At 41.3% G+C, this 22,807-nt stretch overlaps 1 protein-coding gene across 1 annotated transcript in view; it reads left to right on the forward strand.

Moving 5' to 3' along the window:
• Window positions 1-1,381: 1,381 nt before the first annotated feature.
• The window catches only part of Grb14 (growth factor receptor bound protein 14), a 119,973-nt gene continuing 98,547 nt past the window's right edge, over window positions 1,382-22,807 (forward strand). Inside the window, exons 1-2 of the mRNA XM_008830904.2 lie at window positions 1,382-1,706; window positions 2,962-3,094. Coding sequence (XP_008829126.1) covers window positions 1,516-1,706; window positions 2,962-3,094 — 324 coding nt within the window. The 5' untranslated portion in view covers window positions 1,382-1,515. The remainder of the gene's footprint in view (window positions 1,707-2,961; window positions 3,095-22,807) is intronic.

Here is a 22,807-nt window from a genome sequence, read left to right on the forward strand (position 1 = left end):
ACGTTAATGTACCCAGAGTATGTAATGCTGGGAGAGGCCAGAAGAGGGCGTCAAATCCTTTGAAACTGGAATTATGGATGGTTGTTAGCCGTGTGGGTGCTGGGAACTGAATCCTGGTGCTGTGGAAGAGCAGCGAGTGCTCTTAGGATGAGCCATTTCTCCTGCCCCCTCCTTCAATTTTTCGAGTTAAACGTCTTGGTTCATGGAGTCTCCAGGCTTTATAACTGGAAGCTAATGACCCCGCTGTTATCAGAGTTATGGGGTGGTGTCTTGATCCGGGAGGATGCTCATGCAGGGAACAGGGAATGCTGGCTTCCTCAGGAAGCAATGTTTATCTTTCCATGGGCAGGGGTTATTGAGGTTAAGAAAACTTGATGAAACAGGTGCCAGGAACAGTTGTTACCTAATTTGGTCAAAGAACAGAGTGTGAGAAGTATTTGGAAATCCTTAACAGTGCCCATCATTATGGGACACTTACACGTAGAGCAGAAACAGACTTGGGTTTCCCAGCCTGGTTGCTGCATCACAGATGAGCACAATGTGGTTACCATTCCACGGTCTGGGTTTCTGAGATGGAATACCGGGATGCAACACTGACTGCATCAGTTACTAGTGCTGTGTGGTGCAAGGTACTGGCCGGTTTGGGGCCTCAATTTCCTAATAATAAAGTGAAGCAAAAGCCTAAATTTATGGAGCTGTTGGGTGAACAAGGTAGAGTGAAGAAACTGCTCTCATTAAAAGAAAATTATTCGTTCTAGTAATTCCAGATACCTTCAAGTTCACTCATGCTTCACTAAGAATTCCCACCGTTTCAAAAGGAGTTTTTTATGACAGTGCTCCCCCCCCCCCCTTCTTTACGCTCTCCTCAGCCCATTCTATCTCTGGCTGCCAAGAGGGTGGTGGTGGGAGAGACTGGGTGGTGAACCTAGTTCCATGACCCTGGCCTCGGGGCCAGTCATAGCGCTCCACCAACAGCTTAGGTGATCTCCGATGGCACTGCAGGAATGTTAGGGTCTAAGGGTCAGTGTTGCCCAGATTCCTGCCGGCTGGTGGTTGGCGGCCGAGCCCAGCGCAATCACCAGCTCTACTGGCTCTTGGTCTCCTGTGGTGCTAGGCCCTCGCGGACTGGGACTCTGGCTGGTGCTGGGTCGGGTAACCGGGAAGGCGACGATTGGAGCCTCGGGGGCTGGAGGCCGTGGCGGGAGAGAGTCACCAGCGTCCTGGAGCGTCCTGGCCACGCGCGAGGCCGCTCGCTACGCGCCCTCCCCGCCCCCCGCAGCCGCTCCTCCCCGTCCCCTCCCTCCGCCCCATTCCCACCCTCCGCCGGTCCCCACCCTCCTCCTCCGCCCCCGCCCCTCCCCCGCTCCCCGCCCCGCCGCGTCCCAACCTCCCGGCGGCGAGCGCAGGCGGCTGGGGCCACCGCACCTGCAGGACATTCGCTACTGCGCCGCTCGCCCCGCGCCCTCCCCGTCGCGCAGGGTCGCCGATGACCCCCCAGAGTCCCGGCTGGCGACCATGACCACTTCCCTGCAGGATGGGCAGAGCGCCGCCGGCCCGGCGGCCACCCAGGACTGGCCTATGGCCGCCCAGGTGTGCGGCGCTGCCCAGGGGAGGGGCGACGCCCAGGACCCGCCGCCGGGTCCCCCGCTGCACCCGCGCGCGCTGCCACCCGCTCCAGACGCCACCCGCCGCCGTGCCGCAGACAGGTAGGCAGCCTCGGGTCGCGGTGTCCCGGGTCCGCAGCCGGCCAGGGGGTGAGGAGGCGGTCCGAGGGGTGAGCATGTGCCCAGAGCCCGGCCAAGTTTGTGAAAGTGTCTGAAGACAATTCCCTTTGAACCGGCTCCTGCGGGGTCAGCAGGGCATCACGATGTCCCCGCGCCCTATTATAAATAGCATCAACGTTTCTTTGAGAGAGCTGTCTGTCTCACCCCGGGCCCATCGCGTGAACCAGGAGGCCACACTCTAGACTGACCACCCTTGGCTGCTGCTCAGTAGCCCTGCATTATTCAAAACAAACAACCCTTTCATTCTATAGGCTTTCAAAAATCGAAGCGTAAATGAGTTCACCTCCCATATAGAGTCTTCCAACGACCCTGGAGAAGCAGAGTATGGATTGACATTTGAGCAGTCTTTACGGTTCAGCAGGCAAGAGCAGAGGCTTTCAAAGGTTTCCCATCTCCATGGCAGACAGCACTAAGCACCTTCGGAGTTCTCATACTTTAGGAAAGAAAAAGGCTACAATGGTATAAAAATCCGTGGCTCTTTTATATCCACACGTTCAAATACCACTCTTCTTCTTCATCAGATTTTCAAAGTGCTCTGACTTCAGTCAACTTAAAATTATGTTCCAGCGGACTAGAGTACATTTATCCTAAGTTCTGTTGACTTACCTTCTCAAAAATACTGCCTTGCTATTCAGCATCTATAAGCCTTGAGAAATCAAACAGACTGTGTGTGGGCAACATTGTGAATGAAATTTGAAGTGAGATGAACCACAGCTATATTTAATAAATCATAACTTCCAGAAGTGATTAGTAGCATTTCCTAGGGATGAATTCACTAAATGTAACTTACAGAATTTGTCAGTTTAATAGATGCCTAACAATGGCTGACCCTTAGGGTTAATTTTTGCAGTAATAATGACGAAACCCATGTTGCTGGTCAAGAAAATGATCACAAGTGCAGAAAATGGACTTTCCATGCTTAGTGATTTTTTTTTTTTAAAGACACGGAGAGAGACAGAGAGGGAGAGAGGAAGAGGCTATAGAATTACTGGTATTAATTAGCACATTTTAGTTTGATCCACATAAGGTACAGCATAGACGTTCCCTGCACTCTTTATATAATATTACCATTGCCACAGTGCTGCATGTGAGCCTTAGCAACACTTTTAAATTCTGACAGCAATTATATTTTACATTCTGTTTTATGTAAATGACACCCTATGTTCTCTTGGTGTAGGAGAAACAAGAAAGATCCGGATGTTCTGGAAGTACCATCTATTCCAAACCCTTTTCCTGAGCTCTGCTGTTCTCCACTTACATCTGTGCTGTCAACGGGCCTCTTTCCCAGAGCAAATTCAAGGAAGAAACAGGTATGCACTTCTAAACTTTTAAAGTCCCAGTATCTTTGGAGTTTTACATCCTCACAGACTTTAAGATTTTTGTAACATAATGTTAGCAGAGATTTTGCTTGACCCATGCTAAATAACTGTTGATGTAAGACGTTTCTTGAGATGACTTTCCTTTTGGGGCCTCAGTTACCTCCTAGAATCTCAGGATGAGCTGAGGGAGAGAATAGGTGGAAAGGACACCAGTCTGGGAGCTATTATGGTTCACTAGGTAGGTGGGACGGTGATATGCGATAAAAGGTTAACAACTTCAAATTTTAATTTTAATTGAAAGAGGTGGGGCAGTAGTAGTGAGAAGGGAATTAGTTGGGTTTTTTTGTTTTTGTTTTGTTTTCTTTTCTTTACTTTTTCTCTATTTGAGACAGGATCTCCCTGTAGTCCCAGCTGCCTTGGAACTCACTATGTAGACCAGGATGGCCTTGAACTCACAGTGATTTGCCTGCCTTTGCCTCCCTAGTGCTAAGATTAAAGGTGTGCACCACCAGGCCCAGTCTGGCTGGTTTTTTTGTTTGTTTGTGTAAGTGTACCCGTGTTGTGCAGTGCCATGGAGGTCAGAAGAGGGCGTCAGATCCCCTGGAACTGAAGTTATGGACAGTTGTTAACTGCCATGTGGGTGCTGGAATTCGAACCCGGGTCTTCTGCAAGAACAACCAGTGTTCTTAACCACTGAGCCACCTCTCCAGCCCCCAGGCTGTTTGTTTTTAACACTGTTTTTCATTATACACATTTCATTATACACATTTCATTTACCAAAAGAAAATTCTGTCCTATGCAAGCTGAAATCAGAAAAAATCCCAGCATAGACGTAGGGAAGTGGGTAAGAAATCTCAACCCAGCTAAAGGAACTTTTGGCAACTGATGGCTGCTGAGAGGGGGAAAGACAGTATCTTACAGGGATGAGACTCTTGATGGGTGCAGTGCATGGACCCAACTTGAAGGATTCTTGGGGACACAGATCAGACTCTTTAGGCCCATATATATATATATATGGGCTCACATTAACTTGGGCGGGGGGGCTTAGAGGGGAGATGCAGAGAGGGGAGCAGATTTAAATGCCATCAAGTTATATTGTATGAAAATTACAAAAATTCAATAAAAAAAAAAGAGAATCTGGCAGGGACAGTGAGATGGCTCCATGGATAAAGATGCTTGCTGCCAAGACTTTCAACCTCAGATCAATCCTTGGGACTCATATGGTGGAAGGAGAGACCTGGACTCCGAAAAGTTGTCCTCTGATCTCTGAATGTGGGCCACAGCAAATGCACATAAGTGTGCACATGCATGTAATAAATTTTTATTTTTTAAAAAAGAATCTGGTAATTGGAGTTCAGAGCTCAACATGTGTTCATTCCCATGAATTCCACATTTTGGATCTCTGGTGGCAGAAGGCATCTCACTTGGAAGTGATAATTAGAAAATAGACTTTATTTTTATGATTTTCTTTCTTTTTAGATTTCTAGTTTGAGTAGGACTTATGCAAATTAGATTGTAATGTCCAAGCAACTAAGAGGTGATTTCTCATGACTATACATTTTGAGACAAAAAAAAAAAGAGAGAGAGAAAAAAAAAGAAAAGCATAGCACCCTAGAATTATCCATGTTTTCATATGGACTTATGCTACTTTTGAACCAACAACATTAATCAGTTTCATTTGACGAAACCCGCCTTGTTCTAAGGGAAAGAGCAATAAAATATAACACTCAGATCATGGAGGTGAGGAGGGAGTTATCAGAGACAGGAAATGACAGGTGGCCATGCTTCCATCTAATCTCTTTTCTTCCTTTGCACTGTTCTTGCCCCTGGTAGGTTTGTGATGTGCTTATACTTTAGGGAATGGACGAATACCCTAGAAAAGTTGACATATTTTAAATAGTAGGCAACATTAATGGAGGCAGGAGGAAATGCATGTGTGAGTGATATGTGTTAGTGTGTGTGCACAAGTTGAGTAAGTGTGTGCAGGTGCCTCTGCACATGTATGCCGCAAGTATGTATGTAGAGGCCAGAGGTTGATATCAGCTGTCTTCCTCAATCACTCCCAACCTTGTGTGTGTGTGTGTGTGTGTGTGTGTGTGTGTGTGTGTGTGTGGTTTGGAGGTCAGAATACAATTTTCAGGAGTTGGTTCTCCTACCACAGGGGTCCTAAGGATCAAACTCAGGTCATCAAACTATCAGCAAGCACTGAGCTATCTTGCTACTCTCCAATTTCAGTTTCTGAGACACAGTCTCTCACTGAACCTGGAACTCATGAATTTGGCTAGACTAGCTGGCTGACTGGTCATTGAGCCCCAGGGATCTACTTGTCACCAACTGTCCAGCACTGGAAAAAACATACAAACAAACAAACAAACAAAAAAACAGGATCTGAAAACTGATTGGGCTTGGAAGAGAGGAAAAGAGGGGCCTAGCTTTTATTAAAATATTATTTTTATTTTATGTGTATGAGAATATTGCCTGCATCTATGTACATGCACCTGTGTTATGCAATGCCCATGGAAGTCAGAAGAGGTCGTCGGATTCCCTGGAACTGGAGCTAAAGAGGGTTGTTAGCCACTATGTGGGTAGGTACTGGGATTTGAACCAGGGTCCTTTGCAAGAACAGCCAGTGCTCTTAACCACTGAGTCATCTCTCCAGCCTCAAGAAGGGACTTTCTTGAAATTTTTTCATCAAAGTGCAGCTTAAAATCAGACTGCAGAGTTACAGGCAGCTTTACTGAAATGTCCAAGCCCTTTGAGAGTGGACTTAAAGTTAGGGTGATAGTTTTCACTGTGTGCTGTGGTAGGTTGCTTCTCTCATCCTGTGTGGGGAAGGAAATGTATGATGTTGACACAATATTCGTTTGGGGGAGTTTTGGGGACAGGGTCTCCCTGTTGCCCCAGCTGGCCCAGAACTCGCTATGTAGACCAGGATGGCCTTGATCTCACAGAGATCTGCCTGCCTCCCAAGTACATTCTGGGATTAAAGGCATGTGACACCAAGACCGGCTTTCATTTGGGAGAATTTGATAGATAATTTCCCTAATTACAGAGGTCCTGCCACATTTCTGCCATGATCCTAGGTGGTAGGCATTTAGGCAAGCAGTGATGGTACCTAAGGAGTGCTTACTAAAGCAGGGCTACAGTGTGGGGCTGGGTAGGAGTAGAGCCTGGATAGGGGAAGACAAGTAGAAAGAGAGGTGAGACCAAGTCTTTCCCTTAAGTTTTAAGAATAGATACAGAATTCTTCTGTTTAAGAGAGAGGCTGAGCAGGCGGGGTGTGTAGAAAGGGATTATAAATCTTGGTACGCACATACTTATAGGATGGTGTGATGGTTAATGTTAACTATCAACTTGAAAGAATCTAGAGTCACCTGGGATATGGGCCTCTGGGCATGCCTGTGGAGGATTATCTTGATTTTGGTTTAATTGAAATAGGAAGACCTATCTCCTGTGACTGGGACTGTTCCCTGAGCAGAGAGATTTGGAACAGTATAAGATGGAGAAAGTGAGTTGAGCAAGCACACATTCATCCACTGCTCTCTCTTTACTGTGGTTGTGGTGTGACCAGCTGCCTCAAGCTCCTGTCATTGTGACTTCCCAGTCAATGATGAACTGTACTCTTGGACTATGAACTGAAAGCACTTTCCCTCTAAAGTTGCTTTTGTCAGAGTATTTTATCATAGAAACAGGGAAATAAACTAAGGCACACAGAGAGAAGAAAAAGAGAGTGAGTTAGGTCTCAGGTCCAGGTAGAATGTACCCTCAGCATGGCTGGCCATCAGACCAGAGTGAAGTGTTTCAGAGAATGGCAGTGTTTCTTTTCATGTTAGTAAGTTGGAAAATGGGGAAAAGGTGACGTGCTGTTGTTCGCTCCAGCAGGCTCCTTCTCTGCCCCTGCTGCCTGCGTCCAACCTGACAGAGAACACTGTAGCCACACAGGCAAGTTCTGCTGGCCTGCTGGGGCCAATCCCAGAGGGGTGTTCCACTTTCTAAGGGCACTTTTTGTCAGGCTCTTCCTAGGCTCATGGTTGCCCCCTTCCTGAAGAAGATACCCCACTGACTTCATGAAGAGGATAGCCCACTCCTGGAGAATAGGAAGATTCCCTTTTCCCTTTCTTTTCTGCTTCCCATCTAACCTCACGTGGCCTTTATGTTTAGACTTGATTCTTTAATTTTAGTTCTTTGTGTATTTTCAGTGCTTTGGAATCAGGGATAACTTGCAAATACTTGGCTCTGTGTCAGTAATTTCCCCAGGTTCAGTATCTTTGTTGCACACATGCCCTTTTTACAAGATAGTTTTTCTGGCCCGATTATCTGTCGGCTTTGGTTGAAGAGAAGTGTGCGATGGGATGGGACTATGTTGTTTCTCAGTATTACTTAAGGTTGACACATAAGATGATGTCTTTTTTTATAGTCTCTTCTACTTGCTTAATTATTCCAGTCGTGATAGAAATTCTTTTCTTTCCATAGGCAAGTGGAGATTGTTACTTGTTATTTATAAATGAATGACCAGAAAGTTTGAGACAGTCCAGACTAGAAATGTTAAATTTCATCTGGCCTCTCAAAAACTGGGAAGCAGAAAAGGGGAAAAGGAATCGAAGTCATTTTTATAGGCCACAACTATGCTTTTTAGAAACATTTTGAGATGCATACGTGATGCATGATTGGCATATTTTATTGAATCCACAAATAGGATGTGCTTTATCTCTTTTTGCCAATAAGAATTGCCAAAGCATACAAGTACTGTGCATATTCAATATAATTTGAACACGAGAAAGAATGAGAATCTGTCCTTTAGTCCCTCCCTGTTCTCTAAATGTTTGTCACATAATACTGAGCCCATCCTTGTGTTTGCCAATGATACAGATTTCTGTATTAATTTCTTTAATATATGCAATCCAGGGAAATCACATTAAAAGGAACCTGCATTACAAATTTAATGTCTTTCTTTTCTAGTTTATGATTGGAATTTGCTTGGAAATCATCCTGTAGTGAACTATCAAGACCTGTTACTTGAAGAAGAGGAAAGAGTAAGAGGTCTTCGGCCTTCAGACACACACAGTCTTTATCTTGTTTTGGAGTTTGGACACAGCTTGTATAGAAGCTGTGCTCAATTGCTTCCCAGGACTGCGTAGGATAAGTCTTGCAGAATATGGTGCTTGGGCATTTTAGAGACCAAACCCTATGAAAAACTGTGCCATAGAATGTTTGGGATGACACAGCGATCAGACAGAGTGAGAGGGATGTTTGACTTTATCTAGTGCCTTGCTTTTACAGATCCTTAAACTGTGTCTAAGCAATGCTGGGTGCTTAAGAGTGATGTAACTTGAACTTTGCATTTCTTGAGGATTTTACACTAATTTTTTTAGGAAGGTACATTTTCCAAAGAAAGCAAAGACTACATGACTAATATAAGTAATAAACGTGTATCAACAGTGTTAGTCACAGCTTCACCTGTTAACACAAAGATCACAGGCCCGATGAATGCAGTCTATTAATACCCATCTAAGGATCTGGAATTTCACTCTTTTTTTTTTCCTGTTCTGAAGTAAAACTCTTTGTGAGTTTCCATGTGGCTTTCCTCTTCTGAAACTGATATGAAAATATCTACCAAAGAACTAGCTATGTCAAATAATTTTGTTAGTACTGCTAGTAATCATATTTTATGTGGAATTCTTGGCCACTGAATATTACCTCAGGAGAACATTAGAAAGCAGCCAGTTATGGACTGGAGAGATAACTCAGCAATTAAGAGCACTGTACTCTTGCAGATGACCCAGGTTTGATTCCCAGCACCCACATTACAGCTAACAACTATCTGTAACTCCAGTTCCAGGGAATCTGACAGCTTCTTCTGACATCCGTGGGCATTGCATGACACAGGTGCACTTATACACATACAGGCAATGCACTCATATACATAAAATAAAAAAAAATAATAATAAAGAAAATAGCCAGTCATGATGGCCTGGTTTGTCAGTCCTTGGGAGGTTGAGGCAGGAGGATTGCGAGTTCAAGGCCAGGGATGCATAATGAATCAAAAAGAATATAATATCTCTATGTGCTTTGTCCCTTGTGATACTGTTTCTAGTCATCCTGCAGCCTTTTTTGGTATATCTCAGGAAAACAAGAATGTCTTTCAAATAATTAAGAACTTAATTTTCCATATGGTTTTCCTTTGATTTCTTGAGACTATTTCCTCTACTATGTAAAGGACTGTCAAAGGATACTTAACTAGATCTTCGTCTCCAAATTAAAAGCTGTCTTATGTTGTTCCTTTGTGATGTCAGCAATGATTCCAGTGTGTATGTGCTAAGCCTGCATGTGTGTTTAAGTCGGGGTTTTGTGTATACTCTCCTGTATTCATTTCTCAAATATACACAAAAGTAGAATGAAGGAAACCCTACCCTATGCTCTAAATTATCAGGCTTAGCAATTATCAAGATTTGGCTTCATTACTTCATCTATTCCTTTAAAAATTTTAATTTCTTTGCTGAAGTGTTTTGGAGTAAATCCCAGACATCCTGTCATCACAGCCCTACCTAGTTTTTATATGCAACTCCGAAAAATGCATTTAAAAATATAACCCAAAAGCCATTTTTTCCATGACAAAAATACCAAGAATTCCTTGGTATCATCTAAACCACCCCTAACCAAATTTTCTCATTTGGAATGACACATGAAATCCTCAAATTATAAATTGGTTATGTTCCAAGAGTCTGCAAATTAGCCCTTTGGAAGTCTGAATTCATTTTCACATGGAAGCAACATCATAAATTGTATTCAGGCCCTCCAAGCTATTCTACAAAATCTCATTTAACATGAAATGAAACACAAATATATATGCAGAAAGAGCAACAGAAACAATACTTGTTTCTATTAGAGTGTCAAACAAATCTATCTTTGTAACAGTAATTTGCCACTTTTGAATGTGTACTTGATGAATATCATTGTTGTGGTTTTTAAATTTTTTTGAGAAAAATTTAAGCTTGTACAGATTTGTGTAGCATACTTGGAGGCTGTAGCAACAGGCCTTCTTGAAGGGTGTTCACTAACCCACCTTACTTAGAATACTCAGACTTCTTGCAAAACTTTCTGAATACAAATATCCCCAAGAAGGACAGGGTAATACACTGCTTATGTTTTTCTCTTTCTGCACATCCAAACCCCTCTCACCTCTACTGATTTAATTCTGCCAATCTGACTTTGCAAAACTGTGGACAGATTTCTTTAGTTGGGAGAAGGTGGGATATTGCAAACGGACTTCAGTTGGTATTTTAGCCATGTATTGATTGTTTGGAAGAAACAGAGCCTCAAATGAACTAGCCTGGAAAGTTATGTTTTAGTGCCCGAAGGACAAAAGTTCACTGGTCTCATGAGAGACTGGAATTGCAAATGAAAAATTTAGCAAAAATCAAGGCAACCAAGCCCCCACCCCCTTTCCTCCCACAAGTGTATCACAATGTGTACTTCTTACAGCTCTACTTGGTCATCTTGCATTCTTCTGTATTCTTGTTTGCCAGTGGCTGGCTCTCGATTCTCTTACTGGTGACTGGGCACTTTGTAACTAACTGACAGGGGTCTGTATTTGGAGAGCTATCATCCCAGTGGGTCCAGCTCCGAAGAGTTGTAGCTGAGGGGTCAGAGGGACCTGGACCACTGCCCACTTAGGAAGGGTGTGGGAGGCTCTGTGAGGAAAGACAGGTTTAGTAGGTGCAGCATATAGAGGCAGAGAGAAAACTGTGGGAGACAAAAGATCTGCAACAATTGTGAGTATATCAAAGGTAACTCTTAACAGGTATGCGTGACAGAAAGGTAATGACCACCCATCAGTTGTCTGAGAGCCTGTCCAGTCTGCGCTGTCCAGTTTCTTTGTTTTAATCCATTTATTTTACCTAAAACCTTATTTTCTAAGCAGTGGTTTCAGTTAATGGTACTCTTTGGAAATGATCAGCATCCCTGACCATCGTCTAGAGCTCTGTGAGGTCCCTTGGCCTCTGATGATGAGAGCTACCAACTCAGGATCATCTCTACCTCATGCTAGTTATCCTTACTCACTGCAGAAATGGCTGTCTCTTCCTATTTTATAACGTAATTTCCCTAGCACAGCACATATTTTCAAGCTTTTCTTCTAGTTAGAAGATTTATTCCAATACTGGGTGAAGTTTCAGGGTAGATTTGCAATAATATCTTTATATTCAGTTTGGGTTTTATTTTTCACTTTTTAATGGCTTGACTCTCCTTTGTTTTTTCCTCAGGGTAGAGATTACATTCTATCAAGAAAGGGGAAATTGGAACCATTCACAGTTTTTAATTAATGTAAGAAAAGATTTCCACAGTCCCACAGGTACTGTTTTGGAGAAGATGTTAGTTCATATGGAATAGTAATAAATTCTATTATGTAAATATATGCCTATCTATTTAGGTAGAGATAAAAAAACTTGAGAATTGTCTTTTTATAATTTAGAGGACAGATCAAGGGAACCTAGGAAGTCGTCACAGGCCTTGACCCTGGCAACGGGGTCGAGGGAAGGATTCAGAGTTAATTTAGAAAAGAAGGGAGAGCAAACAGAGGGGAGAATCCTTTCTTTCTTGTCCTTCCCTTTGGTCTGCATAGTTCATATTCTTCAAAGCCACAGAGAAAACAAATACAGATAGAATGCTTAACGTTTAATATTCACAATCAATTTTCAATATCTGTGTTCCAAAAGGTCATTAATAAATTGGTGAATTTTTCGCATACATTTTTCCATGGATGTTATCTTGTGTGATGTTTAGATTGGCAGACAGTCAAAATTTTGGAATCCACAGTAAATCCAGAGGTAGTAAACTTACAACATCCTGTCTTTTAATAGTGTGTTTATGGAATGATGTGTCGGTATGTTGTGACTGAAAGATGCTGGCACAGGAATCAGCAGGCCTACATTGTAGTATCTTCCTACTGTTTCTGACAGATGTGGTATCAGACAGTGCAGACTTCACAGGCCTTGGAGCACCATCATTTTGCTCTGTTTCCAGAGAGGGCAAGTCTTCTGACTTGAGTCACTTGTGACTTCTGTGCAGTAGACCAAGGAGTCACAGGAGCATGTCTTTGGTCTCACTGGCTCTAGAAGCTTCCTCGTTCTCTCTTCAGAGTTTCTTGCATGGTCACACCACCTCTTTTGGTAAAGAATGGGCAAGGACCACCAGAGCCACATTCACGGAGGTAGTGGGATTAGGAAGGTCTGGTTAAAGTAAAAGTTGTGCATCAAAGAGTCCACCGCAAGACTGAGAATCAGGAAGTATGTCTGAGGTGTGAGGATGAAATACAAAAGCAAATGTTTAAACTTAGAGCTGAGTGGGCTGGAGAGATGGCTCAGCAGTTAAGAGCACTGGCTGATGTGCAGAGGACCCAGGTTCAATTCCCAGCACCCATATGGCAGCTAACGACCATCTGTAACTCTAGTTTCAGGGGAATCCTATGCCCTGTTCTGACCTCCACAGACATTGCATGATACAGGTGCACTTATATACATACAGGCAATACACTCATACACATAAAATAACTATAATGATAAAAAAAAAAAAAACCTTAGAGCTAAAGATATTAGATTAGATGTGAACATTTGAGAATATCACAGGCCCAGGATGCACTTAACCTTGGTTGGCTTCCTGGGTGTGGATTAGCCATAGCCTCTGAGTTCTCTGAATTTCTTTTGTTCTTTCCTCAAACCTTTCATTTGATTGTTCAAGACAAAAGCTTAGGACACCACTTTCTATTCTTGTTAATTACTACTGGCTGCACTGCTTAAGTAAACAGACTCAAATCTGTATAGCCTCTCAGTCCCCACAGCTAACCACTCTATTTTAAGCCACGTGAAAAGGCATAAATGGCCCCGCTTCTATCCTAACCTAGCTTGATTTATTTCTCCATGCAGTTTTTACTAGGAACTTTTAGAAATACCGGACTCGTGTCGTGACTCTATGGTTAAAAAAGGTTTCGCTAGCTTAGAATAAAGACAGTATCTCTTACTTTGGCTTATAGGACTGTACATGATTGGTTCCTGCCTACCTCTTAAACCTTATCTGTATTTTACCCTTTGTTCCTTTTACTGTACTCAGAGCCTTGTCTGTTGTGAACTTGACAAAGGCTTTTCTTCTCTGTCAAAGCCCGTGGCTTGGCTGTTTTCTGTGCCTGGGAACTCTTCCTTGGCTCTTTATAGTGCTGATTATTCTTATTCTTTAAGTCTCAGCATAATGTCCTGCATCAAGGTGGCCTTCCCCGCAGGTAGCCTGCTTCTATTCCCTTCACCCTGTCACTTTTCTCAGCTTAGTTTCTTGACTGTGCTTCTGGTATCTGGCATTTTAAAAAAATCTGTTTTGTCTGTTTATTAATTTTTCATCCAAATGGATTATCTTGGGTCCATTTTTCTTAGGTTCTTTTGTTGAAAGAATAAATGAATGAATAGATTATTGAAGGTAGACACATAACAGAAGTCCAGTTTTATCAAGTCATGTCTTGCCATGTTCTAACCATGCTCAATCCTATTTATTAAATTTTAAGAATAATCCTAACTATTTTAGAATATTTTATTTACAAAACAAACTAATATATTAGGACTAATTGGACGTTAGCAGTACAGTATTTTACTTTAGTACTTAGTAAGTTTTGGTGATGTGTAATGAGGTTAGTGGAGACACTTCTCATTTTCCACATCATTCTTATTTAGGATCATCATGGATAAGGAGTACTCAGTGGACTGCTCTACTTTCTTCAGGTTAATTGTGTATTCATAAAATCTACATGGAAACACTTAAATGAAAATATCAGTTGGCTTTGAGTCTCTCAGTCCAAGGGGCAGACACTAGCAAATGTTTTAATTATTAACTACTAATGTCACTGGTGAATTACTTTGGCCAGAGTTAGACACACATAAATAGGGAGAGAGATTCCTTAAGTATACATAAAAACTTTCCAAGGAGAGAACAGCTCATAGATTGAGTTTCATCTACATGACTTTTGCCTGAATCTTACTTATCTTCCTGAAAACCTTCCTCTGTTCACCATGGCCTCTCTACTTGGTGCTTTATTGGGGCATTTATTAGATGATGCTACATTCTGGCTATGCCTGAATGAAAACAGCCTGGCTCTTAGCATCCATTTTAAGTCAAGAGTAGACCCAAACTGCTGGAAATTTGTTCCCTCAGAACTCTCTTGGAACTGTGCTATCGAAAAAAGTCCAGTTCCTTCCTTTATTGAAACTGTCTATCCAGCATGAAATGGGGACGTGTAGTGGAACTGTCTTCTCAGAAAATTATGTCCCTTCTGACCTCTCCTGACCTAGAATAGCGCACACACAAAGTGTTATCAATTTCACCCATTGCTTTCAATGAGATAAGCACTATTTGCAGTGGTTGATATATAAACAAATGCACATACATGCATATATTATTTTGGGTTTAGGCCAAGGAAGGGTCATGAGGGGTTAAGGCCACATGCCCATGTCACAAGTGGAGCACATGGCTCAGTGACCTTGCTTACATTATAAATAAGCTAAGATTAACAATGTCTACATTATAAACAAGCTAAAATAATTTTTGGTTGCAAAGCTAGGTAAAAGCCATTTGTCTATTGTATGTCCATATTGTAGAAATCATTACAACACCTTACCCTGGAGCATGTAACCCTCTAGGACATCACAAATCTTTTCTTATTTTGTTTTATGAGACAGAGTGTCACTGTGTTGCTCATGACTGAGCTGAAACTCACAATCCTCCTACCTCAGTTTCCCTGGTTTGGGATTATAAGCTTCAGCCACCTTGCCAAATGTTTGTACCTAGTTCTGTTCAGGTTTTGCACCTTGGTTGGATAGGAGGAGCCTGGCCAATCTGAAATGTTCTTTGCTGAGGTACTTGAAGGTGTGATGGGAACGGTGACACTTTTCATTTTCCCTTCGTACATTTTCATTTTTGACTTCAGTTGTGGCATGTCCAGCCTGTTGTCAGAAGATAGTACCCTCAAGGGACAAACTAAAGGGAGCAACACTGATTGCTGAAAATGACCTTTTGTTGTGGATTTCAATGTATTTCCTGGTGCTCTTACTACATAGTTACAGGGTACATCAACAGCTGAAAGAAAATATGCCTGCAAATACCTGGTGTGATACAGGCTTCAGGTAAGTTTCCAGAAGCTGCATCAGCAGAGGCTTGCCTGTAGAAAGCTTTCCAAGGAGTGCTGTTGCAACCACTACATGAAGGAATAAACATAGAAAAATTAGGCTGCAGTGTAGTTGCATAAATGTCTCAACCCATCCCTTAGACACTCTGGAGCCAGGAGGGGCTGCAAGAATTGTTGAGAACTGAGACACAGTGACTGGACTGCTCTGGAAATGCCTGGCCTTGGACATGATGGCTGTCTTTAGCAGAGTGTAGTGGCAGGCAGGATAGCCTTAGCCACATGGCCTTTTTGCCTGATACTGGGAGAATGACTACTTCAGCCTTGACAGGGCTTGGGAGGGTTATAGGGCTGCCAACATCGAATGCAGTGAGTGACCGCTTCTTAGAAATGAAACAATGTTTTCCGGGACTACCTAAGTTTTCAGGATAAATTGGACAAAACTCAAAGATAAAATTTATATACAATTTCCTTCAAATTTTATATACTGTGGTTAAGCTCCTGGAAAAAAGTTATGTTATGAACTAGTTATTCCAGTTCTAGTTAGTTTCTATCTTATTTTATCACAAAATATTTCAGTATTTTCTACTTCCTAAAAAAATTACATGCTAATGACTGGACTAATTGAGATATTTTTAATTTTGTACTTGGTTTTTCTTTAATTGCTCCCAAAGCTGAAACCCAGAGGTGAGAATGGACACTCCCACAGTTACCACAGAAGGCCTGTGCATGTCCTAGGTTTTCATCGTAATGTTCGGCCATCTTTGTCCTGCATCATTTCATTATTATTATTATTTGGGGTGGGGTTGAGGCAGAGCCTCATTTTAGTCCAGGTTGGTTTCAGACTTGCCATGTAGCTAAGACTGTCTTTGATCTCCTGATTCTCCTACCTGTACCTTCTAAATCCTGGGATTACAAGCATGGGGCATTATATCTAGCAGTCTTGTATTATTCTACATTTTGACTGTTCGTTTTTAGCCATTTCAATGGCATTTCATTCAATATAACCCATAGTTTATTTTGTCATTTAAAAAAATATTTTTGGCTCAGAATGATATTGGTAAGAAAACTTTCTATTATCAAAAAGAATGAAAGTCTTATTTGAGAGAAGACTTTTTTCCAATTATATGACTGCTTCCCCCCCCTTTCTCTTTCTGAATAGGGTTACACTTTGTAGCTCAGACTGGCCTCGAAATTGTGACTCTCTTACCTCCTGGGTGTTCGGGTTACAGGCAAGCATCACCATAGCTGGCTGGTATTTCTTGCAAACTGAACAAACTAAATCTGAAGTCTTAAGCTTTTGGAGAAAATATGCTTAAAATAGAAGATGGAAGCATTTTATGAAAAGAAAAAGTTGGAATGACATCACACAAGAGCCTTATGGATATGTTTATTGGTCAGGGTGTAATAAAATTGTCCATTTTTCCAGATTTTCCTATAAACAAATTGTATCCAAGTGAAAGAATAAAAGTCATTAGTGGTAAAGCTGTGTTAATGAAGTATCCAGAAACAGAGAAAATGAGTGAGTCTGATTGAGTTTCAAGTCTATTTTTATTTAGTGAACTTCAATTTAGGGGGCCCTGATTAATTAGCAGTTGATGGATAGACAAAGGTGATTTTAGCTCAGATGGTATTCAAAGGTTGACCTTGTTTTTAATTACTGTACCCCCATTCTTCCTTGAATCAGTAAGATATTATTGCAATAAAATACTTGAGGTAGTCAGCTTAAGAATAAAAAGGGTTTTTGGATTACAGTTTGGGGAGTTTAAGTCCCTGCCTCATTGGCCCTGTGGCTTTGGGCCTGTGTGGAATCAGTAAGTCGTGGTGGGGAGTGCATATTGGAGCAGAGATGCTCACCTTGTGGTGGTTGGGAAATGACTGAGGTAAAATGGCTGGTGTCCTCATAGCCTCTTCAAAAGCACTACACTTGTCACCCAGCTTCCTCTTCCTAGGCCTCACATCTTAAGTTTTCTACTGCTTTTCAATAACATCATGGCCGGAGACCAAGCTTTTGATTCATGGGCCTTTGGGAGACACTCAAGATTCAAACTGTTGCATTTACCAGTTTAATCTTTCTCCCTAGTCATTGCTATCACCCCAAATACTCTCTGTTCAGATGTGTGTGTTTGCTTTCTGCCTTTACCCACTAAAAAAGTCGAAATATTGTTGTATTTAGGATTTTTTTTTAAAAAAGATTTTATGTGTATGATTGCCTTGCCTGCCTGTATTTAAGTGCACCACATGCATGCAGTGCCCACAGAGGCCAAAAGAGGGCATTTGATCCCCTGGAACTGGAGTTAAGGACAGGTGTTAGCTACCATGTGGGTTCTGGGAACCAAACTCGAGACCTCTGGAAGAGTAGTAAGTGTTCTTAAACACCGAGTCATCTCTCCAGCCCCAAGACTTACTTCATTTTAAATTATATATATGTATATATATATATAGCATGTGGAAGGGTATGTGCATGTGTGAGTGCAGCTGCCCATAGAGTCTAGAAGAAGATATTGGATCCCCTGGAGCTGGAGTTACAGGCAGTTGTGAGCAGCCCAGGGTCAGTGCTGGGAACCGAACTCAGGTCCTCTGCAAGAGCAGTATGTGTTAGCCTCTGTGTAGAGTATTATATGTTCAGTTTCGAGCAGGTAAGTAATGCTTGAAATTTTTCCTTAATGAATGAAAAACAAAGAATGGAAAAGGAGGTGCTTATTTCTGAAGGACGGAATGAGAGCCTATTTGGGAACATACTGATAATTTAATATAGATGACATTTTTAAAGAGACTTAGAAAAGTGAAGTCTATTTAAATTCAGAGAGTGTTCTGATATTATAAGATACTGAAGGTAATCCTTGTCAGAATAAACATTTGAGTATTGTTTTATGACTATCAGCACATTCTAATTTTTGGATTACCTTGCTCAGAACAAGTCCTGTTCTTTGTCTCTCTGATCTCCTTGTCAGAATTTCACTTTTACCAGCACATGTATGCCAATTAAAAAGCACATTTACTTTATGGGGCTGAGCCTGGCAAGTGTTTTAGCCAACCCACATTCACAGTAGAAGATTACTTTCATTCTTGGGACGGTTGACACAGGCATGAGAGACACAGTATTCAGATGAAAGGGCCACTTTGGTATTATTTAACTGTGTATTGGCAAGACTCTTGCAAGTATCTAGTTTCTCTTTAGAGCCATTTTGGATTATATTACAGTACTCTAACTGTGCTGTGCCAAGGAAATTAAGATCAGTTGGAACACTCTGTAGGTCATTGGCCTGGAATCTTGGGGCACTGGGAGCTTGATGTTTTGTTTTAATGACCTCATTTAGGCTGAACCTGCCTTTATCCCCAAAGCATAAGGGCCTCTTTACAAAACCATGTCTGTGCCTTGAGAAAGATATGGGTGAGGTTCAGAGAAAAATGGCTTAACAGTGAAAGGTATTTGGATTAATATCTAAGTATAGAGTACTTAATACATTATGACACTTTAATTGAAAAAGCTGAAGAGAAGGCAGAAAGTCTCTTCAATATGAATTTAGCTAACAAGTTCAGTGATCTTGAAGCCATAATTTGAAGACTTGTGTGTGTGTGTGTGTGTGTGTGTGTGTGTGTGCATGCACATGTATGTCTGTGTGAACATATGTGTACATGTGTACTTAGAAGCCAGAGGTCAATGTTGGGTGTCTTCCTGAGTTGCTCACCACCTTATTTTTGTGAAACAGGGTCTCTCAGTGAACCTGAAGCTAGGCTGGCTGGCCATTTAGCCTCAGGTATGTGCCTGCTGGGCCCTGCTTTTTTTTAAATGTGGGTTATGGGGTGTCAAACTTAGCTCCTTATTGTTTTCTGGCAAGCACTTTACTGACAACCATCTCCTCAGCCTTGAAAGTTATGGTGTTAAGAAAAAACAATGTTTACAGTGTCAGCAGCTGTTAATGCACAACTGCATGACGAACATGGAGTAACTTTTGGGATTGTTCATTTTAATTGAAAATATGAGGAAAACATTTTTAAGTTAGGGTAAGTAGTCCTGTGTTTGAGAAAAATCACAGTGAACATTGATTTTCAAGCTCAAATTAAGTAGCTCAGTAGAATTGCCTCCCCTGAGATGGGAGGGGCTGTGAGAGTCTTCCTTCCACCTTGGATAGTCCTGGTGGAGATGTTTTCGAAGCTCTCGTATAGTTTACAGTTCTGTGAGAAGGCCATGTCTGCAACCACCATCTCTTCTTATTTCTTCTTAGAGATTCTCTGATTGAATTAGCATCTATCATTAATATTTTTACCCTACCTTCCTGCATTTTGACAGGAAACGGCTCTCATTAAACTGTCTGAAGAGCACCTTACTCCTAAAGACCTCCTTTTCAGTCCTATTTTTGGTGTCTCAAGAGTTTGGGATATCATTGGTTACTTTTTCCTTCTTTAAAAAAATTTTAAAATTTATTTAATATTTATCTTTATGTTTATGAGTGTCCTGCTTGCATGTATGTAAGTTCACTTGTGTTGTATAATGCCCACAGAAACCAGAAGAGGGTGTCAGATCCCCTGGAACTGGAGTTAAAGGCTGTTGTTAGCTGGGAACTGAGCCCAGGTCCTCTGCTTTAGCAGTCAGTGCTCTTAACTGCTGAGCCATCTCTCCAGCCCCTACTCCTGCTTTCTTGAGACATTTTCTTAGTTTCTACCTTTTACAGGTCTGTGTTTTAGAATTTTAAGGTCTCTGTTTTTTAAGACTTTTATCTTGAAAATTTTCATTTTACTGCCAGTGTGCTTTCATCTTCTTCCACGGCTTCAGCTGCAGCCTTACGAAATTATTTGCTTTTTACTTATGTATATGAGTATTTTGTCTGCATGTATGTAAGTGCACCTGTATGTGTAATGCCTGTGGAGGTCAGAAGAAGCTATCAGATTCCTTGGAACTGGAGTTATTATGAATGAGTATTAGCTGCCATGTGGGTGCTGGGAACCAAACCTCAGTTCTATGGAAGAGTAGCCAATGCTCTTAACCACTGAGCCATTTCTCCAGCCCCCCAAATCTCCTGGTGTTTTAAGCCAAGTCTAGAACTTTTCCTGGGATGCCTGCTCCATATCTTCACTGGTACAACCAAAGTGAATTATACTTTTCTCTTGAAACTTTCTCTTTCTCCTCTTTTCCCCATTATTGAAAATGGAAGACCTACCCCCATATTAGTGAATGACAAATCTCAGCTCATCTTCAACCTCTCTGTTCCTATCTCTGTTTATCATCTGATTGGTTACCAAGTCCCTTTGAGAAGACAAATCTGGATTATTGACTGTTTTTTAATAACCTGTCTTCCATTGCCAGAGTTTAGGCCAAGTCTTCTCTTTCACTGGCCTCTGGAGACTCTCCTCACTAGTTATACTGTTTTAAGTCTTCTGCTCTTAGAAACATAATATGCTTTAAATTTGTTTTTGCTGTTGTTAAGGAGGTAAAATTCATGGACCATGGCATTAGCTAGTTTAATGTTCAATTTACTGGCTTTAATGCATTCAGAATGCCAGCTTTGTATATGTCTAGTTCCTAAACATTTTCATCACTGAAAAGAAACTCTCTCCCCATTCAGCTGCCACTCCATCTTCCCCTCCCTCTCAGCTACTGACAGGCATTGATCTGTGCTTTGTCCCTATGGCTTTACCAGTTCTGGATGTTCCATAAAAATGGGATCCTTCCATATGTGACCCTTTGAGCCTGTTTCTTTTAGTCAGCCTGCTTTTGTTTATTCATGTTGTAGCATATGATAAAATGCTTCACACCACGAAGTAATTCTCAGCAAGCAGAGATGTGATTACTTTCTGTTTTTAAGAACTAAGAAATGACTTGTCCCTGATCTCTTCATCCTCAGTCTTATCTTGTTTCACCTTTCTTCCCACTTTGACGTGAACACTGTTCAAGGTTGGCGAGTATCATCCTTTCCTTCTAATACTTTACATCTGGACTTACAGCACTATAATGCATTTTGATTTATATAAAAACCATTGTAGGCTGGTGAGTTGGCTTAGCAGGTAAAGTACTTGCCATCCAGCCTCATGACCTGGGACTTCATCTCTGGGACCGATATGATGGAAAGAAAGAATTCCTCAAATTGTTCTCTGATCTCCACACACAAAATAAATAAATATAATAAATGTAAAGTTTTTGTTTTTTAAAAGAAAATACTATATATATATATATATATATATATACACACACACACACATATATACACGTACTTGCAGAGGTTTTCATTTGACATTTTTATTAATCTGTATTAATGATTGTATATCTGTTTAATTTTCATTGTATACCACAGTTTTATTGTTTCTCCACTGAAGAAAATGCCCATCATAATAACTCATGCCATCGTGTTCATTCCTGTGCTCGGAGATGAAATAACTTGATGTGGGGCTGGTGCATATTCAATTGAGCTAGATGCTGCCAAACTGCCACCAAAGTGATTGTATCCACCAGCACTACATGTGTCTCTATCTGCACAATTTCTCATCAGCAGCTGGTATTTTCAGAACCGAAGTTTGGGCCAGTGCAATGAATACAAGAAAATTTAGCCACTGTGTTAATTTGCATTGGTTGATTATTTGTGAAGCTGGATGTCTTTTCACCTGCTTCTTGACATTTGTTTTTCTTCTTGTGAATTATCTGTGGTTTTTTTTATTTTGTCATTTTTCTTTAAAGAATGATTTGTTTTTGTTTTTTAACATATTTTATTTATCATTTTTATTTTGTGTATATTAGTGTACTGCCTGCTTGTGTGTAAGCACACCCGTGTTGTGCAATGCCCCACGGAGGTCAGAAAAGGGTGTCAGATCCCCTGAAACTGGAGTTATGGGTGGTTGTTAGCCTCCATGTGGGTGCTGGGAATCAAACCCAGGTCCTCTGCAAGAGCAGTCTGTGCTCTTAACCATGGAATTATCTCTCCAACCCCTTAAGAATGATTTTTAAGAGTCACTTATGGGACATTAATAGTAGTCTTTTGATAGCTATAGCCATTGCAATGATATTTTCTCAGCAATTGTGACTTGCCTAAATTTTGTTGATAGTGTCTCTAAAGATATGGGATATCTTTTTTTAATTTAGTTAAATCTACTTTTTACTTCTGAGTGTCATACTTGAAAAAATTTCCCTTCTATGTCATAAATATATTTTCATTTAGCCATTTTAACACTTTAGTTCTCATACCTGAGTCTTGAACATAGTATGGTTTATTTTTATACATTTCATGAATCTTTCAAAAGAATATCTTTTCATACTAGCACCATTTATTTTTTTTTAATTTTTACAAAAACTTAACTGAGAATTTCATACATGTATATAAGGTGTTTTGATCAAATCCATGCCCACTCCCTCCCCTCCAACATTCCCCCCTCAGAAGAGGTAACCCTAAAATCTTTTAAGGATTAGATACAAGCTCCCAAATTCTTTTGACATTTTTGGCCTTTGGAAGTAGGTTGGAGTAGGTTGCTAGGAGGCCCAAGGACATTGTGAGTTTTAGCCAAGAAACTGGCTACTTTTCTTTGGGGTCTTTTTACCCTAACTGCCTAGCCAATTC

This window comes from Nannospalax galili, unplaced genomic scaffold, assembly GCF_000622305.1.
Source record: "Nannospalax galili isolate Female #2095 unplaced genomic scaffold, S.galili_v1.0 scaffold514, whole genome shotgun sequence".
NCBI classification, from domain to species: domain Eukaryota; kingdom Metazoa; phylum Chordata; class Mammalia; order Rodentia; family Spalacidae; genus Nannospalax; species Nannospalax galili.